The sequence below is a fragment of the Aquila chrysaetos genome, chromosome 7 (assembly GCF_900496995.4).
Source record: "Aquila chrysaetos chrysaetos chromosome 7, bAquChr1.4, whole genome shotgun sequence".
NCBI lineage: Eukaryota > Metazoa > Chordata > Aves > Accipitriformes > Accipitridae > Aquila > Aquila chrysaetos.
In genome coordinates, this window is record NC_044010.1 from 15,560,744 (window position 1) to 15,584,863 (window position 24,120).

A 24,120-nucleotide genomic window follows, 5' to 3' on the forward strand; every position below is an offset into this window, starting at 1 on the left:
AGCTCTAAGTACAATTAGAAAATTGGGAAAGAGAAGTTCACTATACTGTTTTTCTGAGTAAACAAAAAAGATAGGGCTTCTTTCCTGAAGAGCCAATTCACTTCTTCATAGTCTGCATTTTTCAGCAAGTGAAGCTGATATTTTTTAAAAAAAATGTTCTTGTAAAGCCAGGCAAGTGCATTAGAAATTGCTAACACTTATCACGTTCCTTGGCAAGATAGTTAGATACTTTGGTTAAAAAAAAAAAAATACACACTGATGGTCCCTTGTAAATAAATACTTTTAAATAAATAACAGGGCCTGTTGAACAAATGAAAAAAATGAAAACAGAACAAAAGATAAAACAAATATTATTAGTTCTGCAAGAAAATGGTGTCCAAATTTAGCCCATGCAATTTTTGTTGAAAGAGAAAGGCTAAAATTATCTCCAGCTAAACCAAGGCTCCCATATACTTGTAATTTAGGAAGTCTTTCAGTGATACGCAGGCAAATACTATAACTGACAATTATTTGCAACAGAAAAGAAGAACAACCAAACGGAAGTTATAGGAAGAGTTATTTTTTGTGCTCATCTGACAGCCCAAATGCAATGAGATTAGGCAGAAGTGCCTGGATACTGTTTACAGGAAGAATCATCTCTTGATATAGACTTTCCTTTCCCTTTGCTCTGTCATAATTAGGAATATCAAATTTCTTAAAAAAAAACAAAGGCATGGAAGAAGAGGGAGTGACACCCCCTCTTCTTCCTCAGAAAATGAAAATATGAGTAAGAACTGAAATACCTGTCTGCAATAAGTATTTGCATGCTCAAGCTAAAATTTATTTACATTTTTGAAAGTGTGGAATATATTGTTCATAATCTAGTTTATAGGAAGTATATCTGGGTCTGTTAAATAAATATGAAGTCTTTACCTTTGAATGATGATAAATCTGTTATCAGAAGTAGCACTCTGATGCACACCAAAGAACCTAAACTGAGATACCAGTAAAATAGGAAAAATTTAAGAAATGCTGCAAATAGAAAGCAACAGTCTAGCTGAGCAGCACAGGGAAAAGGCAGCACACAGAAATTGTCTGTAGATTGTGGATACTGAGGCATACCTTCTTTCTGAAAACAATCTTGGCAAATTACTGTAATATAACAACACATTCATTATAACGGACTTAACACTGCACACAATATTAAGGAACGACAATCAATGTGGTTTGCAAAAAAAACCCCCAAAGCAGTGATTGTCTAAAACTAAATTGACTTTTTATACACCTATGGTGCTAGTTATTTTTGGGGGTTGGTTTTTTTTTTTCCTGATTTCTGCCCTTAGATATGTGAGCTTCCCATGTGCTCAGGTTTTGCATACTCCATACAGCTGGCTGACAAAGCACACGGTCTCCCTTGTGAGAAATGTTCTTGTTAAAACATGGTCTCGGGCCATGTTGGAACAGGATGTTTCTTCTTTCCTTTTTTTTCATTTCAAATTGTTTTGCGAACAGAAAATTCTAAGGACATTTCGTTTTGGAAACATTTCTGTAACAAAATATGTTGCCTGTGTTCCGAGAGGGGTTCGGTGACTCTGACAGCATTGATTCCAGCTTGCAGCTGCCTGGGATCCCAAGTCCTTGGCTCTGGGTGTATTTAAGGCTGCCAAAGAGCTTTACTTCCCAGCGAAATGGGAAGCCCTCCCCGTCTCAGCTGGCTGCTGCTGAGAAAGGGCGGCGGGAGCACCGGCTCGGGGCAATCCACGAGGCTCTCAGGCAGGCTTGGATTACGTGGGAATTCATCAAACCCCGCGTGTTTCATGGCTCAGCGAGCAAATTAATGTTTTAAATCAACTTTTGCTTCCGACTGGATCTCCTCCCTGCTTCCCTGTCGCAGAACCTCCCACGTGCCAACTTGGCCACCCGGGGAGATTTCTGAATCTGCGTGTCTGGCTGTGGGTACCACCCCCTGCGGCAGCTGAGTCCCATCCATCTGCCGCCCTCCAGCCCAGAATTTAGCCCAGAAGTTGTGTTTTTTCTTAAGCACACCCCATCCTAGGCAGTTACCATGGCAACCCAGGGACAGACTGTCAGATGCCGGTCCTGCTACAGCTCCACTTCTGCCAGGATACAGCTAAATTACTAATGGACCAATTAGTGTAAGTGAAAGATACATTTTATGGTCTTTATGGTAAGATCTAAGGGGACTAAAGAGCTCAAGTCATACCTGCACAAACCGACCACATTCAGAGCTGTTATTCTCATATCAATCACAAGTAATTACATTTTTGTACCAGCCTTTTTACATTTACTGTATTGAGATAGAGCCCTAGAAGCACTCAGTTTTGTTACCACACAGCTCACCAAGCAGCGCACCTGTGCAGCAGCAATGCCACTAATGGTTTACCAAGAAATTCAGTTGCCTCAAGAGAGAATTCAAAGTTGCCAGGGTGGAGGAGTGTCATTAAAGATTTTTGAGTTGCCTCTTATTTTTAAAAGGCATAATCTGGGCTGGTGGAAGGGGACTCGCCTCAAAAGTCTTAAATGATCTGAATCCTGGTTTTATTACTAGGCTCTTAAGGGTTGATAAGCAATTTGTTTCCTCCTTCATGCCCAATTTCTCCATCTGTTGAAGGGGAATTCTGACATAGTCTTTCTTTGTAGACTGGATCTAAAGCAAAGGTATATAAAAGCTAAATATTAACATCACCACTGCTTACATCATCAATTCAGGTGAACCTGGAGCACTGTCAGAAGAAGATGGCAACGTTCAACTCAGAGCACCACGTCTTGCCTGAGCATCCTCTGTTCGCTCTCTGGTTGCCAGCAAACTTAGTGATATGCTTCAAAGCCCTGGTAGGCACAAATCCAGGACTCCAGTGCTAGACAGAAGAGATTCCCAGCCTCACTCTCCTGTCTGCTCTTTATTCAGTAATATATCTTAGTGGATGTCCCAGGTTTTTCAACCTGCAGTTTCACTGAGATGCCAGTTACCTTCTCATGGAAAGGAGAAAAGCCTTTTTCTCTTCTAGATATGTAGCACAGTACAGTTTATTTTGCATAGCTCTGCAACTCAGAAGTGCTTTCTTATAGCAGTGTCATATGGCCATTACACAGCAACACAGGAGGCCGTACAAATCTGACAATCAGCTTTTAATGCGGGATATCCCCCGCCATACTGAGTGCAGGTGGTATTGGAGTGTTTTCCTGCAGCTCAGCTACGCTTAACAGTCTTTTCCATAGCATCCCTCTGTTTTTAGACTATCTTTCAGTGAACCAAAAGTGACTGCTGCATTGAATATGTTCTCCTTCCTTGGGTCTAATTCAGCTTTTCATTCGTCCTTACCTTGCTCTCTTCCAGCTGCTCTCGGTCTGCTTTCTAGGGAATGAACTGTGTGTGGGGAAAGTAGAGACCTTTCTTCTCCTGCACCTTATGCCTGCTCTCTGCCCGGCCATGGGCAGTCCAAAGGGCAAGGGGTCCAGCTACCCCTTGCACCTTGGGCTCACTGTCTTACACCTTCTTAGTCCCTACACCAAACTGCTTAATAGATAGCCAGCAAACCAAGGTGAAAGAGATCATGAGAAGAGGGACAAGAGAAATATTTTCTCAAATTAAAGGATGAAGCTCATTCAGTTTCTCGTTTCTGTATCTTTTGCCCAGCTGTCCTCCACAAGCAGATGTAAGAGACCAAATTTAGAGCCTCCAGATTGCCATCAAATCTATTCACCGCAGTGATGTGAAAATGAAGCTGAATTTCTGAGCAATCACATGGATTTTCAGCCTGGGGGGGAGGTGGGCAACCGCCCCCATCAGTGACACCCACATACCCAGCGAGCTGCCAGAAGGGGCACAGGCAGCCTGGCTGTGAAGGGGTGAGGGGCTGGCAGTTGCTCCTGCCACAGTGAGGGGGTGTTGATGGAGACAACTACTGCAGCTCTGGATGTGTTTGAGAGTCGCCCTGTGCTGGGACTGAGCCGTAGGTCCTGCTACGGGGAGGGCGGCACTCTGCAACAAACTCATTGCGTGACCCTTACGTGCAATGATAGCAGATGCACACTATAATTAATTTTTTAAAGAAAAAACTCACTTGAGAAAAGTTGGAGAGAATTTTGATGTGAGTCTTGTATTTTATATCCTTGAGCCTGTGAAGCTTCTGTAGTGCAACCACCATCCAAGCCAAATGTTTTTGTCACAGTGCCTAGCTTTATTTTAAAAGCCATATTCACTTAAAGATTTACAGAATCCTTCCTTGCTCTTTATAATCCTGGGTAAAATAAGCATGAATTATTTTAGAGCACAGTATATTCTCTTTGAAATGCTCGTGAAATGAGACAGATAGCAGTCCCAGACACCTTTTTCCATGGACGAAAGTGCTGAATCAACATCCCAGGCTCTCAGAGCCAGCTACTGACAACCATGACAACATTAAGTAAGCAAGAATTGAAGTGAGAGCCCCAACTCATCTTGCACGTACTACTGAATGGTCATCGCACTTTGCTGAATAGAAATCCAGTCTAGCAGCTTGGAAGGTGAGACGTTCAGCTCACCATGAAAAGTACGTTGTATTACCTGTTACTGCTTTAGATGATTTAACAATTACAGGTTCTTTCTTAACGTACATTGTTTTTAATCAAATTTCTTTAGATATGCATGGGGATCCAATACAAAAATGAAGCATAGCTATGCAAGAAATGTTATGTATAAGATAGATAAGGAACATCAGAGTCTTAATACTGGTGAATCAGTATGTATCTATCCCTGGAAACAAACGAGAACTGGAGAACAAAAAGGCCAATTAACAATTAGTATGCTAATTATAGAAAATGAAGCAGCTGTATTCAGTTAGAAACAAATAGCCAAGTAATTACTAGAATACTTGGATCTACGATAGCTTGTTTCAAAGGTGCAGAGTGGGGCCAGAACTCTTCATCACAGGGCAGTGGCATCACTATAGCTGCACCAGATCAGTAGAGTGAGATGGTCAGTACACACTGAGGTAAAGGTGCGTTTATGCTAGACTCAGAGGGGACATCAGGGTATCACATGAGAGAGGAAAATGATAGAACATGGAGATGACTGCATCTGAAGCATACACATGAATTTCCCCAACAATTACAGAATTGGAGGTTCGCTTCTGTTTGTCGTCAGACCAGCAGGGTCCTGGGAAGGGCTGGGGCGCAGCACTGTCCGCTGCTGTTAAAAATTCACAACGGCAACTCTTAATCTTTTTTGGCACAAGCTTCACCACCCATGTTTGAGAAGTTGCTGGGCTATGGAAAGAGTCCTTGGGTTCGTTAGGAGACAGGAATGAGGGAGCTGAGGTGAGGGCTCTGAGGCTACTGGGAATAAAGGAGCTAGAAGGATTTGGGGGACTTGCCTTTGGCTTGCCTCAGTGGCTGGGCAAAGGCAGTGCCCAGCTAATGAGAAGAGCCTTGCTCCTGATCCCCACAACCCTATCTTCCTCCCTTCTGGCTGTCCTTCTGTCACTACTCACCAGGACTAAAAATAGTAGCTATGGGTGGCCAGATTGCATGGGGCTAAGCGCAGGTCAGGAAGGAGAAAATATTGGAAGCAGGGTCTGAGCATTGAGTCATCCAAGAGGGGAAGGAGAAGATCTGCAGTGATGTTTGAGAACAGTTGCAGATCCCCTGGGATTTGCTTTCTGATTAGGAACTGTATTGGGTCTGGCTGAGATGGAGTTAATTCTCCCCATAGCAGCCCTCGTAGTGCTGTGCTCTGTATTGGTAGCTAGAGAGGTGTTGATAACACACCAGTGTTCTGGCTACTGCTGAGCAGTGCTCGCCCAGCATCAAGGCTGCCTCTCCAACATTCCCTCCTGTCACTAGTAGGCTGGGGGTGGGCAAGATCTTGGGAGGCGACATAGCCAGGACAGCTGTCCCAAGCTGACCAAAGGGATATTCCATACCATGACATCTGCTCAGCAATAAAAGCTAAGAGAACGGGTCGGTGGGGGGCACTTGTTATTTATGATGTTTATCTTCCAGAGCAACTGCTAGGTGTACTGAAGCCCTACTTCCCAGGAAATGGACAGATATCACCTGCTGATGGAAAGTAGAGAATAAATCTGTTTTCCTTTGCTTCCACATGCAACTTTTGCTTTCTTAAACTGCCTTTATCTTGACCCACAAGATCTTTTTTCCACCTTATTTTCTCTTCCCCCAACCTGCTGAGGAGGGGAGTAATGGAGCAGCTTGGTGGGTACCTGGCATCCAGCCAAGGTCAAACTATCAAACCACCACAGTAAGAGCCCATTAACAAACTATTTAGAGGGTTTTTCACTTAAGTGAGACTTTCCTAAATTAGTAGCCATCAGTTCTGACTTGGGATAGTGAACCTGTAAAATTCCATGAATTGTACTAGCATACAGCCCTCCTTCTGCAAAAAAAGGAAGCGTGGTAATATGGTGAGTCACAATCAGAAAAAAAGGAGCTTGCTTTAAGAGTAGCATATTGTCATGGTTTAACCCCAGCCAGCAACTAAGCACCACACAGCCTCTCATTCACTTCCCCCCCACCCAGTGGGATGGGGGAGAGAATCAGGAAAAGAAGTAAAACTCATGGGTTGAGGTAAAGACAGTTTAATAGGACAAAAAAGAAGAAAATAATAATGATAATAATAACAATAATAAAATGACAATAAAAGAATTGGAACATACAAAACAAGTGATGCACAATGTAATTGCTCACTACTTGCTGACTGATGCCCAGTTAGTTCCCAAGCAGTGATCCGCGCCCTGCCCTGCCAACTCCCCCCAGTTTATATGCTGGGCGTGACATCACATGGTATGGAATACCCCTTTGGCCAGTTTGGGTCAGCTGCCCTGGCTGTGTCCCCTCCCAGCTTCTCGTACCCCTCCAGCCTTCTCGCTGGCTGGGCATCAGAAGCTGAAAAATCCTTGACTTTAGACTAAACATTACTTAGCAACAACTGAAAACACCAGTGTGTTATCAACATTCTTCTCATACCTAACTCAAAAACATAGCACTGTACCAGCTACTAGGAAGACAACTCTATCCCAGCCAAAACCAGGACACATATGCCTATTTTTTCCAATCAAAACACCTTGTTGTATTTTTTAGTATTTTTAGTAGTAGTAGTTGTTTTTTGGACTTCAGTTTGCTCTATCAGCAAAAGGAAATTAATCTAGAAGGGAGCATTGATAAAAAGCTCATAAAAGGCATTGAGAAGGTAGATGGTACCTTTTTATTAAAAGAACAAAGCAATTGCAAATAGTAAAAGGAACATTTAAAACTAACGAAAATAAATCTCTATTACCCTAAAAAATAACTCAGGCTGAACAGTAGAGAGTGTCACTGAGAAGACGAACTGGATGCTTACACAAAGACAAAGACATTTGGGCATGTTATAATTCATGAAAATAGCTTAAAATTGATTTGACCCCACGTTTCAAAGACTAAATCAATCTCTATTTAGGCAGGGTGGATGACCTCACACATGCCTTCTGTGTCATTTCCTGTACTTCAGCAGAGGCTTTTAGAGTTGGCCTCCTGTAAAGGCATGACTGTGGACCAGGAGGAACATGGGCTGTGACCTGACGGGTGCTGATTGGCACCTCATTTTCAGTAGCGCTGACCCATGAAACAGTGCAGTATGGAGGATTCCCAAGGATTGTTAATGGCCTTTGCAGTAGGCCTCAGCCTCAGAGACTGAACCTGGCTCAGTGGTATCTTTCCATAAAAAAAAAAGACTTTGTAGACATGACCACTCAGCTTTCCAAGGCATCTCTGAGCATATTCTCCCATCCCTTGAACACAAGCACACACACACTTCAGTGATAGCTATTTTGCTTGTGCAAGGACAGAGAAACCTGTATTAAACATTTACTTCTGCAATTTCTTCCTCAGAAACATCCTCTGGGGTCTTCTGAAAGAGCTTGGGACATACACAATAGTCTACCGTAATATTTTATTCAAGCTACATTTATCTACTGCTTAGGTAAGAAAATTTCACAATAAAGGTGATGCAGGATGTCATTACTGAACCTTGTGCTATCTCCATCAGGGGAAGGCATGAAGAACTAGAACTTAGGCGCGTAGGAGTTTGAACAGGCTCAGCATCTTTGACATTTAAACAAGAGATTGCTTCCTACAGGGACCATTTGGCCAAGCTTTGAGACACCAAATTATTTACCAGGAATTGTATCAACACATCAAAGAAGTTGCTTTTGATCTTTGCAACGGTCTTAAGAAATATCCTTCATAGAAGTGAGTTCAATGATATCTGAACCCTTGCTGTAGATAAGTGCTCTTCCTAGGATGTAAACATTGACAGCAAGCTGTTGCGGGACAGAAGGACCAGCTCAAGCACGTGTATAATCTTCAGTCCACAAAGCAGGGAAATAAGGTCCTCCCCATATTCTCACTCACTGTCGTATCCATCAAATTTGGGCTGTTACTATTGTAATTAGAAACTGAAGGGTTTGGATATGTCTTTTAGTGGCCAGCTATATCAACTGGTCACTTGATGCTTATCAGGAGTATTATGGTCTGTTGCTTATTGGTCTCTTCCTTTCATTGGCTTACTTGAAAGGCAGAGTGATGGTCTCAGGTATTGCATCACTATTAGCGTGAAGTACACATCCCTAGATTTTTGTTTCTGCACACAGGACACATCCTTCTACAAATGCAGCATGAATGGTGGTACTAGAGGGAGCTTCTAAAATTGTGAAGTTTTGGATTGTGAGTTGTTGTATTACTTATTTATTAACTTGTATGCACATTTGAATAACATTTTCAAATTTTATTTTGCTACTACAAACTCTAGAATTACCAACATCCCTCCTGCTCCTGCCAACAGGTCCTATTATTGCATGGTTCTAGGAATTGAGACTTAGCCCACTACCTAGACGTTTATGAAAAGAGCTAACGCAAACACTACGGCTATCTTAGTTTTAGAAAAACTGCTTGAAAAGCTTCATTGAAGTTTGAAAAAATGTTCTAAATGTTAAACTTTTGCTCTTATCGAGATTCAACCCTCTTTTTAATCAATAAACCCACAACTAAGCATCTGGAATTAAAGTTAGTATTTAGCTTTTGAATAAATAAGAGACCTTTTGGGAATAATGTGCTTATCAGGGAACTCTGAAAAACAAACATTTACAAGATTGTTGCTTTTGGTTTATATTGTATGGTCTTTGCTAGCAATTACTACTACTAAAGCAAAAGTGGCAGAAGCAGCTTTTTTATTTTTAGAAAGACAGACATCCACAGTGATGATTTTAAAACCTCTCCAGTGAAGACAAAGGGTATCCTCTCCATATACTTACTTGAGCAATAATTTGTTTTCAAAAGGCAAAAGTCAATAATTTCTAAATAAAAAGTCAGGCTTCTGTAGAAACACCATGGTCATTCTTTTTGGAAGCAAATACATCTCAATTATCAACTATAGAGGACCTAACAACTGCATCAAACATTGTGTTATTCTATTTTGTTCACAGAACTGCTCAGGACCCCTAGCTGTGGAAGAGGTCCACCATTGCAACAGATGCCACACAGAGCAGAAACGCAGCTTTATTCCTCTTACTGCTAACAGCTAAAGTAGAGCAGACAACCCTACTTATATATATGCTAAGTACACTATATATATCTACTGTATAGTTCTTTAAAATCTAATGAGGAGTACTGTTCTGTTACAGAAATTCAAGGCTAATTTATATGTGACAGTAAAAATATTGCTCAGTGCAGTGCTATGAGCAGCAAGGTTTGAATAGTTCTAGACCACTGTGTTGCCCCCTCCCCAAACAGGTGTAGCACAAAATCATAAAATATTCCTTCATTTCTTGCTGGACTAAAAACGCTTGCCCAAAATGGTATGTCATGAGGAAAAACTAATCTTTTCTTCCTTCTCCAACAAGAAGGCCACTTAGTCCTTCTTGTGTCACCAGAAGTGACAAATATCTGTATCAGCCATTACTTTCACTCCATACCTTAAAAAACAAACTTACCTTGACTTCTTTCACTCTCCCTTGCTCACAGTGGATACGTTCGCAAATGGTTACCAGATTTCCATCCTCTGTTGCCCCAACCTCCTCTGGGTGTGAAGTCTCCCATTTTCCACAACGCTCCAGTGTTCTGAGACTTCCATTCTTCTCAGCACCCTATGCCTCCAAAACCTTTTCTCCCCCCCAGTTATTTATTCCTTTCCTAAATTCACTTCACTGGGTCACTTTCAAAGCTTCTATACTTTGCTCTTCCTCAGAAATTTGCTATCTTCTTTTAAAAAAAACAAAACCAAAAACAAAACCAAAAACCAACCACCCTCTCCATCTCCTCACACTTTTCCTCTCCCCTCACGTTATCCTCCCCTTGCCCAAGTGTCTTCAGTGTTACTGCCAGCTGAGTTCTATATGATTCCCATTTCTCCTCCTTCACAAATCTCTCTTCATCTCCTCAGTATTAGTTTTCCCATCTCCCTCTATTTCTGTGGTTTATATACCTTGCCCAAGTCCTTTCAGCCTGCCTGCATTGTGAATCAGGGTATCAGAATGTTGTGATAATGTTATTTAGACTTTGGTGTGCAGAATTCTTTTTGTCGATGTAAGCAAAGTTTGTGAAGATTGTGTGATGAATGTGTATTTTAATGATAACAGTGTAATGAAGCCTCCAGTAGCCTCATCCATCTGATTTAGAATTCTTCCTGGCACTCTGTAACTCCTGATGGAGCCTCTCAGCATCTGCCATCCTTGGTGAGAACAGCCATTGAGCAAAGCTGCTCTTTTCCCTGCCCCATTTTCCCTTCTTCACTTGCTCTTCCCCATTGCCATTCAAAAATGTATGGAGGAAGGGTAGAGGCTGTTACACAGACTGAACTGCCCTCCTTCCCAAATAATTACTCCTAGGAAGTAATGCACAGGAATTTTCAAATTCATGTTCCTTTGCGCTACACTTTCTCTATTCTAAATCCAATGGAAATTAAGATATATCTGCTGTTGTTGCGAAGAATGCATACTCATGGATCTATTAGTGAAACAACTATTTCACCAGCACTACAGATGCAAGCATGGAGAATGTGAAGTGGCACTATAGTAAGACTGATGGAGAGGCAATTTTGCATATGCATGTGTGGGTCTCAGTCACAGAGAATCCCAGTGCTCACTGTAAGAAATAACTGTATTTGTCACTTCACAAACATTATAAGAAAGAATGCAAATGAAGGCAGTAATGGGGTTATAGTTACAAGGTGAAAAATCAATGGCTGCGCAAAGGAAAAACACGAAACTACTTAAAACAACCAAATCTTTTAATTAGAAAGCAACGAACATGCAAACAGCAGGTATAGAAATTTATTTGAACCAACGTTTTTACTATAATGAAAGTTCCTTTAAAACATTGATCCAAGCTCCCACATTTGCAGGTTAAGGAAAATATTGCACTTTGCATCTTCTAGCACCCCTCATACATGGCAAAACATTTTAAAAACATTTTTGCTTATTTTACTTGCACACTCTCCCAAAGTCATGCACACAGTCATTCAAAAACAAAAGGTTAGGTTATCCAAAAAGCAATACCTTGGAATTGCACTAAAGCTCTGTAAGGAAAAATATAATTAATGTCTTATACAAATTCCATTAACATCTAGGTGCTTGCACACAACTGCCAGTTACTCTTCATCTTCGTTTTCATTTTCCTGACCAGATCCTTCTGATCTGTCACCTTCCAATCGGTCTGTAAGACATAGAGATTTAGTAAAGAGAAATTCTAAAGTTTTCAGGTTTTGGCAAATATTTATAGTGTACTATCTCCCTGGGCTATTACACAACACACAGTGACTGTGGGTTATACAGTAAAAGGAAATCCATATGGACTGACAGCAGAGATTGGGTAGAAATGTTACCACAAGAAAGGAGAACAGGAGAAAAGCCCTAAAGGATTTCCAGGCATAAAAGTGAAATTTGTGTACAAAAAGGAGAACCTTGTAGCTGCTGACTGGCTGTCAGCACAGGAAAGAAGAATGCAAGCATAATATAAAAAAAGAGATGGTGAATACAAGGGATTGAAACACTGTTCTGGGGAGCTAAAACTAGAATAGCTGCAGTTAGAAATCTGTATATTCCAGAAAACAGGAATCACTATCTGTCACTGTATATACAGAAAAAGTACCTTTTGATGTAAATGTTTAGAGAAAGGCAAATACAGAAATGTGTGAGGGAATGTGAATGACTCCAGATCTATCACTCAATCAACATGCACTGTCAGGTTAAGAAATACTCCACCCAGCCATAACACAGATTTTTGCTGAAACTGTTGTTACTCAAGTGTTGGGCAGTTCTTTGAGTATTTTACTCCAAAGAAATCATAACAAATGAAGAAAAAACCAAACTAATATATTCAGTTACAGCAGTGGCAAGGCATACCACTGGGCTGGACACAGCGGCATCCTCCCAGCTCTCTAATTGTAATAGATCAGCAAGAGGTGAAGGAGGAGCAGCAGCTGCTGCCAGGCAGAGCTTCCTTCTCACCTCATCACTATAAGCCCGCTGCTCTGCTCAGCCAGTGCCAGAGTCCCCATATTCAATATCTACAGTCACTTTCACCTTCATCTACAGTTCTGTTAGGTTTCCGCCCCACGTCATACCAGCCTCCCAAAACTTCACCTCCTTGCTTCCTACCCAGTATGATGTCTCTCCTTTATCCTACGTCTTCAGTAGCAACTCACTGCAGTCAGCTTCTTCAGCACTAACAACCAGGAATACCAGTTCCCAACAAGGATCCGCCATGCAACCCCTCATATCACCAGTTTCAGCCCCTAGGGAACTGCCCTTTCGCTGAAGGCACATCCTAGTACCTAACTGCCCCAGGAACAGCTGCCAGCAGCCTCATTGATATCTCCCACAGTCCTGTATCTTCACACCCTCCTTCACCCCTAGACAATTCCAAGCCCACAATGACAGTCAGGTTTATCTCACGACTCATTCCAGTCATCCCCAATAGCTTTCCCATCACACAGCCCTCACCTTAAAGATCATTCCTTAGTAAAGAGTGTATTTTTCAACAGCTGCAAAAATGTTGCAAGTCTCACACTGAAGAAGCAATTCCTAAGCACTTCTATTAAGAGAGCCTTGAACAACCCTTGAATCTTCTCACCAACCCCAAGTGTAGCCACAGACAGCTGAAGATATTGATGGTTCCCCAATCCATCTGCTGTTTCATAGACCAATGTGGTGGACAAGCTCTTCAGAAGTCTCTCACCTGCTCTTATATGATTCAACGAAGCCAACATTCGTAACATAAATGAAGCTGGAACAGTAATAGTGTTTCTGGTCTCTTCCAGCATTAATTCATTACGTGTTATAACCTGAAGGCAGGGAAGGGGAAAAAACAGCATCAAAAATAAACACAAAATTGTACTGCATTGATATGGGTTTGTAGATAAAAAGTTCCTACACAAAAGGCATTTACACAGTCCAAAATCACAATAAGGGAGCAATATTTTAATAATCACTATCAAATACAGTTATACCACTTATATATGGTATAAGAAAAGTCAGACAGTGGACCCTGCCTACAGATATCTAATTGCCTATCTAAAGAATATTCTAGTAAGATCATCAGTCCATTGTCCACATGCATGGCAGATATTTAGATGAGCAACTGAGAAAAACTTTTGGAAAGTGCTGTTACAGATGGCAACAAAGTTCTAGCACCAGCACTGGCTAAGAATATGGGAAGGAAAAGAGATGAGGTTACCCTAAACTCCTACCTTCATGCTGCTTGAAACTTTTGGAGAAAATCCAAGGAACACAAGCAATTACTCTATCCCAGTTCAGGAACATTCTTCAGGCCCATAATTCTTTCTAAACAGATCTACAACTTGCCTCTAAATTACTTGAAAGAGCCAGCTCTTACTTAGTTTCAAGGAACAAAAATTCACTAACGAATACTTTTAGCTTTTTTTGCCTCCTTCCCTCTTCATGGTACTTCCTTGCCATCCTTCTTGCTTTGCTGTTAAGTTCTAATCCCACACCTTAGCTTGTCTCTCAGCTTTTAGGCTATGTTCTTTCATTATCACTAAGCACAAAAATTTCTTGAGGTGGAGACAAGTTCTGACCATTATTCAGTCCCTCCTCTCAGATCAGCTGCTTTAAGGCAGGAAAACAACGCATTTCTTTTCTCCCTGAGCCTCCTTCTCAAGCCTATTCCTCTTACGAGGAACATGTTCTTGCAAATGTCTGCACTGACCTTCTCCTAGCCAAATCAAAACACCTCTTTTCTGTCATTCTTATTTATTTACCAGGCACTTTGCACAGCTGATCACTCCCTAAAAGTAAATTGAGAAGACAGCAGGCTGCCATTTTTATCTCTTTCACCTCCTATTTCTCTAGTGCATCATCAGTAACACCCTTTTGACAGTCTGCTTCTGATGCTTTTTCTCTGTTCAGAGATTTGTTCCCATCCCCACTGTCGTTTCCTATTCACTAAGGTCATGGCCTGTCTTAATTTTAAATACAGTTCTATATCTATACTGAACTTTCCCCAAACACAATGCTTTTTCCCTAGACCTTCCTTTCTGTGGAAAATCCAGTTTAGATAGGTTGGACACTTACTCTAGCCAAACTTAACATGGTGAAAACTATTTTATTTCTATGAACCTCTCCTGTCCTCTACATAGGTATTTCAATACAGGGATTAAATTAAAAAAACAAGAAAGATGTAAAATTACAAACCACACCGTGATCAAATTTCCTGAAAGTTCTACATTTTTTATTAAAGAAAAAATAATTAAATCTCTAAATAATTTGTTATTAAGTGACAAAAGTATCAGTACAATAATTACTTTTAGCACATGGTTACATTTAGCAATATTTCTAACCCCCAAAGGCTCCGAAACACATCATAGGGTAAAACTATCACACAATATACAAAGAAGCATCACTTCACAAATGTTACTACTGCTAAAATAATGGGAGAGGTTCAAAACTCACAAGTGGATGGTTTGGGTTTTTTTCAGGGGGAGCAGGGGTGATGGCTAAGGGTTGTGGGTTTCTGGTTTTTTTAAATATATATAGTACTAACACAGAGAAATAATAATTTTTAAAAAAGTCTACTACATCCCTGCTGTCCAAGAGATTGCACAAAAAACCCCTAAACCACTTCACAACCAAATTTGCCCTAATATATTACTTACAAGAAAAACATCTAACATTTTAATAAATTATGTAAATCACTAAAATATGATTATTCAGCAGTCAGCTATATGATCATCATAGGCCAGTTGCTATGTACACTGTTATTGTTTTGAGGGTATGAAAACAACGTGTTACATAAACTTACATACAGACTTTTATAACTGATTGGGCTTGCAATGTTTGCTTTATTCCATGAAGTTCCCAATTTGCAATATTAACCTTAACTCCCTTTTATGCCACAGAATATTTAATAGGATTGATTTTTGCACTCTCTATTCTTCTGTATGTCATTGTATTTCCTTCAGTTAATTTATTTGTTTAAAGAGGGGTACTACCTTCATTTATTTATTCCTGCCAGTTTTCCTTCTATATCTGACTGTTTGTACTTTTCCCAACTTTTCATGTACATGATACCTGATCATATCTTATAATTTCTAGGAGAGTTTATGAATAAAAAGTGCCTCTGTGTGCTGCCAATGATATGAAAGTTAGCTATTATAAAGTGCAGCTTTTTATTTGTAGCTCATTTATTGAACATTAAATAACTGTTAATTCAGTATCAGTAATTTGCACTAAAGGCTTTTATAGAATTGGAAGATGCAACATTACTGTGAAAATGGAAGAAAGGTTCTTACCTCATCTGCAAGTTTTCTGTTAAAAATCTTGGATTCTTCCAATGGCGACCAAATTTTTATATCATAATCAATACCCGAAGAGGCCAGAACTAGAAGTAAGTAATAGTAATTCTAAATTAAATGTGTTACATCTTTACCAGTATTTTCTCCACTTAACTGGAGTTGAAGAAAAATGCTTCCCTTGAAGCATTTACTTGTAAATGTCAGTTCTCATGCTGGACATACAGCTATGTAATTACTGTCTCCATACGAGATCTGAGCTATAGATTGTATATTTTCTAACATATATATATGAAGAAAATACATGCAAACATCAAGACCCTCCTTTTTTAAATAAAAAAAGGCACCAGAATATACATAAGATAGGAGCAGAAAGTAAGAACCAACCCAGACACTACTAATATATTTCTGCTGATGGTCTGTTAAGTATATGCATTAATAACAAAGCCTTAGGATTTGTAGACCCGGATACAAAGCAGAAGCAAGATAATTTCAAACGTATTTTTACATTTGATAATTTCAGTGAATTTCATGTAAATTTATTTGTTATTCAAATATAAAGCAGCAATGGATGCTCTTATAAACACTTGTTAAAACATGGAAAACAAGAAGTTGCAGAACATCCTCTAGATCATCGCATAAAACATGTATGGGAATAAAAATTGCATAGAAAGATCTCAGTAGCTGGAAAACGGTACAAGATTAACTGTCCTACGAGGAGGATGACCTCTTCAATACATTTTCAGTGTGTGACAGGGAAGCAGTCGCACTCCATCAAGAAATCAGTAAAGGTACAGAGCGTTTTGAAAGATGCTTCCAAAAGAAGTGTCCAACCTAGCCACACACTCCAACATTTACAGGAACACAGTTTCAATTAAGCATTTAAAAGTTGAAAGCTTATGCAGTGTGGGGCAGTATTCCATGTTTCCACAAACTGTCCGAAAAAAACCCAGCCTCTTCTAGTATTATTATAACAACTTTATTTGCTTATTTATTTACAGCAGACTGTTACTCTACAGCCATGTAAGCTATGAAAAAAGAAATAACACAAATACTTTCTTTGACTATGTCAGAAGCTGTGGAATCATTCAGATTTTCCATCTACATGTCAGACGACATACGATTCCTTCTACTACTTTGGTCCATCTTTTCTGTAAATATTTCCCCCTAAATACAAATTAATAGAATTTCTATGAATTTTATTCATCTAATCTCACAAAGCCAGTGAGACTGAGACACCCACTTCACTCAATTTTTTTAACAGAGCCAAGTAGAGACCAGATTCCAATATCAACTCCCAAAGCGTTGCTGGCACTTCAGTGACCCCATATTTCCCTCATTAGTGTCACGGAAAGCATTTAATGTATTGAGGGGAGCAAGAGATGGAGATTCTTCTTACTACATCTTAACTTCCTATAAATACTATGTCAGTAATGTTTTCATTCCAAGATCTTATTGACTAAGGAGGGTCATTAGTAAAAGACAAAATTAAATGCAGTACTATCTAATTTATATGGGAAAAAGTGAACAATAGTTCATTAATCATTACAATGCTCTATTGAGCAAAGAATTTAAGATTGAGCTTTAAAATGCTTTACTACAGATAACCTGAACATGCAGACTGAAAAATTATCATCTTACTTGGGTCAAATGGATGAGGCTGAAGACAGTTCACCACATGATTATCAGCTTCCAGAAGCATGAGATGTTCAGCAGTATGTCGGTCCCATATAAAAATATGGCCACAGTCTGAACCACTCATGACAAAGTTAGATCCCCAAAAATTGGCTTCCTTTATCTGCAGTAAAAACAAAAATAACACTTACTTTATAAGACTAGCTTGGAAAGCACATCAAAAGTATACTCCTGTTTCTGCAGTAACACTGCCTCTGAAGTAAGAACTCTGCAAATGCAGAAACAATATTTAAGAAAATTTAAAGAAAACATTTAAAGAAAAATGATCAAAAAAAGAAAATTCAGGAGGTTAAAGATCTCCAGAGCAAAGTGGCTGCTAACAGAAAAAAAAGGAGAGGCATTGGGGTAGACTGTGCAGTTTGGAAATAAATGACAGCAGATTTGTCACTTTCCAAAGTGATGAGAATGATACTGGAGACAGGGGTATGTGAAGCAGTTTTTGGGAAGAGTCTGGTAAATTAAAGTGAGTGACAGGCTAATCCCTGGCGGGGATTTTCCATTTACACAGGAAGGGGAGATGAGACAGAAGCTTATGAAAACTGGGAGGTGGGAATTAACTGGGTCTGACAGATAAAAAGGAGTCATGAAATCAAACTTTGGAATTTTTTCTCCCCCTCTATAATCAATCAGATAAGAACTAAGACTTCTCAGTCCAAGGCCAAAATTAAAGTTATAAGCCACTGAACAAGGAAGACATCCAGGCAGAAGTGACCCTTCAGCTTCAGCTATTACAGTAATAGTAGATAAAAGTAGAAGCATCTCTCCCTGCAACTAGAACCAATAATATTACAGTTTTCTTGACACAGCAATGATGCATTCTATTCTATTTGGTTGTTCCTATCAGTACTTTGTTGTGGTATCCAAGCACCTGGGCAAAATGTTTGAAGTGACATGGCTAACATTTGTCACATATCGGTAGTGTGCCCACACTATCAGCGAAGAGTATGTGTAACGCATGGACTATTGATTATTTTTTTTAAATTTTTTTTAAACACATGTTGCTGTGTATAAATTTAGAGAGCAAGGTAAAACCTATCTTGCAAAGGCAGTGAGTTTTTTGAGGGCCTACTGTTCACACTGAAGGTCATTCTAGCATCTTGGGCCAGTTTATGGCATTTTACTTTGCACTGACTAGACTAGTATCACACAAATTATATTAATTTTTAAATCACTTACTCATCAGAAATTATAATTGGATGATATTTGGTTTTGGCCGACAGCTAACTCCCTTGTAACATTATCGATAACACAGCAGTTTGACCCTGGATTATAATTAAAACATTCAAGGAAGACTTCTCTGATTTGAGAACTGTACACTTGAAGGAGGAAATTCTATACTCTGAGAATAACATGGTAATAATTTTTACTTGAAAGATGCACAAATTACTGAAGAATTTTTCATAAACCATAAAAGATGGGAGGAAATTCACAAACACAGCAATGTGAGTTAAAGTGTGCACATCTGTTTGAGTGAACACAACTGGGCTAGACATGCCATTGACTGAAGGGTACTGCAGAAAGATCCAAGGTCCTTGAGAAGGCTTCCAGAAAACCAGCCACTTCTCACTGCAACTGTATGGTTTGTTGCAGTGCCTCACAGTCAGTGAAGTGACGCAGACAGCGTGCACTTGGGCTTTCCCCTTCCGGCAGCTTCTCCAGGAAGCTCCGACAGCACTGCAGGAGGCTGGCGGAAGGCTGCCTTTGGAGCAGGGGGACCGTCTCAGTGGAGATGGCCAAGGCTTCCTGTCGCATTCTGCCTTTCGTCCCCTGCCATCAGCGCACAACCTTCTCTCCATCCGAAGAAGAGAGGAACAACATCATCCTCAGGGTAAAAGGAAAAGGGGGGTTTTAGGGAACAGTATGTTGATGCTCTAGGCCAGTATACTATATAATGGTTTATTATATCATCTATTTCCCTTTCCTGGTGTGAAGTGCTATAATTCAGCAGGTATTTAAACCTACTGTCTTAAGCTCCATAAATAATCGTGATCTCAACAGCATCGTTGTTCTGGATACGCGTTTGCTAACAATGCTAACAATGCTGTGAACACTTTTTAAATGAAGTGGCCATCTCTCCTCTCAAAACGGCTAGACTGTCTTGTCCCTGATTCTGAGAATTAAAGAAAACAGCAAATATAGTCAATGACAAGATAGCTAACTTGACACGTACTTGACTTGGAAAAAGTCTTTGGGAGACAAACCAGCCAATAAATTTGAACTTTTTTCTCCTCTTCGTTCCCATCCCTCTCCCCAACACATGATATTGTCATAGGATTATAAGAATATTGTATTATCCGATAATAATTTATACACATTAGTTATATTTTTGTATGGATTCATATATTTATTGTTTATACTAGACTATACTATTTTTATTTCTTAAATGTTATTTATTTATAAATAAATACTTGTGTAGTAAATGCTGGATTATTTATTAACAGTGTATTTACTAATTCAGTGGGAAAACCCAGACTCCTTGAGTGTTTCATAGATCTGCAACCTCATGAGTTTTGGAACTGAAGGCAGCTGAAGCAGTCTGTCCCATGAAACAGAGTACCATTACAATGTAAATGATCCTGTAAATGACAGAGAAGTTGCAGGCCAGGAAAAAAAGTGGCAATAGTATCAGATATCCATTTCCTTGAAATATAATGTTGATATTATTCTACACCTGTTACATTCAAGATACCCTTATGATTACAGCCTGAAAGAATGTGGCTTATTCAATTTCTGAACCAGAAAAAGCCACCCTAGAATATTTTTTTTCAAGAAGCAACTATTAGGTTTGTTAAATGTAGAATAATAGTTCCATGCCAAGGCTTCTCTTGCCCTCCGTTCCTAAAAAGATATAACCCAAACAAAGCCAAGCAATTAGTCTGAGCAAACAAGAATGGGTCACTTCCTTCACGAATGATTAGAACCTTTTTCAGGAGTCACTTTTGATTTTAGAGTAGGACATCAAAATAACCATTGTTAAACTACTGAAAATAGGAACAGGCTAGGCAGCAGTATCTTTCTCCATTGTTGTCCTATGTCATCTACAGGGTGAGAGGTTAGGTGGGTTGGCAGAGGGAGGAGGGACGTTCCTTCGAGAACAGTCAAAACTCAATCACAAGATGTGAACTGAAAGTTCCACAACAGTCTGATGTTTGTGCTGGAGAAAAAAGTCTGAAAGTTAAAAATGAAATCCTACACACAAGATTATACTGTGAACAGTTACCAGTACCTCTTACGAACTCTTTAAATTGACATACACTGGGCAAAAGAGATACCTATGTACACAGAAGTTTCCTGTGCAGCAGCTTTCAGAGTTCACACAGATGATGTCCAACGTTTGGAGTTTAGCATAAAATATTTTCCTGATTTTTGGCATTTGAGAATATCTCCAGCATAAAGGACAGAATTTTGAGTTTGAGACCATTTACACAGAATCCTATTATGGAATTATTTTCCAAGTAACACTTCATACTAAAGCACTAAAGAGGACAGTGCCTGCATCCTTATCTTTCTTTTTGCATAGTTTTCTCAGAAAATGCACTGGTGAAAAGGACAGAGACATTGTCTTGCTCTGTGCTTTGTCCCAGCTACCTTGATTTAAAAATCACCATGATAAAGAATATTAGTAAGCCAAACCCTTACTGCTGTTAAGAATATGTACTTTATTTCCAGCATGAGTATGTCCAGTTTTAAATTTCAGGCTTGCTAGATCTTTGTCTATAGAATATGTACCAATGATTGCAGTCAGTGCAATGAAGTCATCCCGATGTCTAAAAATAAGCCAGAGAAACTGCATTCCTGGATTCTGTACTGAAAGGCGCATTTCCAAAATATTCACCTTTTGGCAGCTTTTGTCTTGTAGCTCCTCTTAATATATATTCTTCATTATCTTGTTAGAAGTACATCTAAATTACCTCCACTAATAAATAACTTTAATTCTCAATTATGACTTCTTCCTGCTTCCTTTGTATTCTCTTACTTAACTGCTGATTTTACATTTCTAATATTCATAAAACCTAATTTTAGCACCACATAAATTAACAGAATTGAAATTCCCATTAAAAAATTTTGTTTTCAAACTCATATACACAGTTGCGTCTACTGTACCCATACACAATTTATCCCATTTACTAGTCACACACAGATGTTCTATTGAAGAAAAGGGGGACTCGTGATTAAGGGTGAATGGAATAGAGGAAGAATAGCATATCTAAGAAAAGAAATAAGACTAGGACTGGATGGAAAAATAGTGAGGAAGAGACAGGAGAGACAAAGAACTGAAGGCACACGGCAAAAGACAAATTTTGAAGAAAAAGAAAGGGAGTTTAGGTCTTGGAGGAAAAAAATGCTCTTGTGAGCCCAAAGAGAAACAGGAAATCCCACCCCCCATCATTCCACTACCATCACACCCCTTGCTGCCATACTTTCAGGTCTGTTTCATGAAAAACCAGTAATACCTAGGACTCTAATGACATCATTTGAGTGGTTACATGGCAGGGATCTATGTGATGGACATAAAAACGTTCCAACCCTGCCAATGGTGCAACCAAACATCAATATAATGCTACTTATCTTTTGCTTTCTAACAATATGAGAATTACATTTAAAATATGCTTATTAAAAAAATTGTACGATTGCCAAATTAAGTTCTCAAAAGTAAGGAAGTACCAGAATTATTCAAGTTGCCTGCATAACCTTAATTCACTCTCCTTTTTTATATATATATGTATATGTGTATGTATTAAAATAGTTCATGTTCGTGTAATTGACAAGACAACTTTATCCCTGGGCTGCTCAGGTGTGTAGGAAACAATAACTCTCTAAGCTGTCTCCTTCACAAACTTAGAAGGGAAATACCATCAGCCCTTGCCTTGTGGGAAAGAGGCTATCGATCAAAAAAATAAATTAAAAACAAAGTTTGCTACCATAGAAACCAACAGGGAAAATTATATTGTCTTTCATTGTGTGCATTCCTTGTCATAGGTGCTCATGTGAAACAAAAGCAAAAACACAAACATATATCCCAAAGAAACCAAACAACAAAATCCATGAAATAATCTGTATAATAACACACATGCAAATGGAGACTGAATTAAGACCACTCAGGCAAGCTTAGTTTTAATGTCTCTTAACTACAAAGTGCTTGATGCTATGATTTCTAAACTAATGGGGTTTTGAGCAATTAAAATTATTTTCTGAAATACAGTGCAAAACTCCTTGTCATTAATCAAAGCTTATTCTAAACCTTGTTGCTTATGTAGACTGAAATATGCATTTACTGAAGCATTTTCCCCTGTGTAATCAAAGCCCTTCACACAAACTCTAGAAAATTGCTTTTGGAGGTAGAGGGACTATTCCTCAGATCATCTGCAAAATAACACCCATGCTACTTCTACAAAATACCTCCTAATACTCAGAACTTCACATCTTCAAAATAGCGTAAAAAGTGAAAAAAAGAAATAGCAATGAAAACAGCATTTGTTTCTCATGCACCACTGCTTTACAAACACAGTAACTGCATTTTTCTTAAAATACAGTATTCTGTATGAAAAAGACAGAGTATCTAGTAGTTAGATTATGATTTAATAACTATTAAGCATTATTTCCTCTTTTTTAATTCAGTGATGTCAAGGCTCTTCAAAATTATGATTTAATCCGCACTTTTCCTTCCAAGCTGTTCAAAATTATTATTTAATCTTTAAAGAGCTTGGAAGGGAAAGTGAGTATTAAATCATAATTTTGAAGGTAGGCACATTTTATACTAAAGCTGACAGACAAAATGAAAAAGAAGTTTAGAAAAATACCCAAGATTTCAAAGGAAGTTAAGGGAGAGAGAGTCTTAAACTCAAGAAAACTTAAATGCCTAGCATGGTGACACAAGTGTCACACTAATTTTAATTTTCATTTAGAGCAAATTACATGGCTTCCAACCAAATATACAAGAAAAAGTGCTTACGATACATTACAATATCCATTTTGGCAAGCATATCAATGTGGCAGCTACACTGACTCAAGTCCATGAAATCTCTACTGTTCCCAAAACAAAGAGTTTGTACCATTGTTCGGGAGTTCCGATGACCTTTATAAACCATCTTTATTAAAGGACGTCTAATATTCAACGTTTCCAGTTCTTCCATTTCTTTTCTTTCTTTCCTCCTTCTGAAGAGCTCCTGAATGCGAGCAACAGCAGATCGTCTATAAATTGCAGACAAAGAGAACACTACTGAGAGTCCATCTCTAAACACTGAAATGGGCTATCAAAAAAGGACTATAAAATAACAATTAGGCACTCAAACACACTCTCCATAAGTTGAGAACAGACATCAACATTATCCCAAATGTAAAGTTACAGACTTTAATTTTTCCAACCTGGCTTAGAACAAGAATAGCATGCAAGACAGTGGAATATCAAGTGATGCAACATCTTATTCCTCTCTGAAGAGTAAACTTCAGCTGTTGGCAAAATTCACATGCTATTTCATTCTTTGGTGCTAGAGATATCCTCCACCCATAATGAGGTAGCAAAATTCTGAAGTGAAAAATCTATGCCAAACCAGCAGTTTTTTAAAATTTAAGAAGTTATTAAGGATCTATTGCACCTTCCAGTGTGATTTGGTTTCCCCCCAGAATTTCATTAAATGTATTTCTCT

At 39.1% G+C, this 24,120-nt stretch overlaps 1 protein-coding gene across 11 annotated transcripts in view; it reads right to left on the reverse strand.

Annotated features, from left to right (window-relative positions):
- The window catches only part of DCAF6 (DDB1 and CUL4 associated factor 6), a 113,081-nt gene that overhangs the window by 8,825 nt on the left and 80,136 nt on the right, over positions 1–24,120 (reverse strand). For 5 of the 11 annotated variants that reach the window (XM_041124794.1, XM_030019876.2, XM_030019878.2 and 2 more), the window contains 5 exons: positions 23,527–23,665; positions 17,420–17,576; positions 15,779–15,867; positions 13,207–13,312; positions 11,240–11,682 (listed from right to left, as the gene is read on the reverse strand). In XM_041124794.1, coding sequence (XP_040980728.1) covers positions 11,618–11,682; positions 13,207–13,312; positions 15,779–15,867; positions 17,420–17,576; positions 23,527–23,665 — 556 coding nt within the window. In that variant the 3' untranslated portion in view covers positions 11,240–11,617. The other 6 variants (XM_030019880.2, XM_030019879.2, XM_030019875.2 and 3 more) reach the window with 3 other exon arrangements.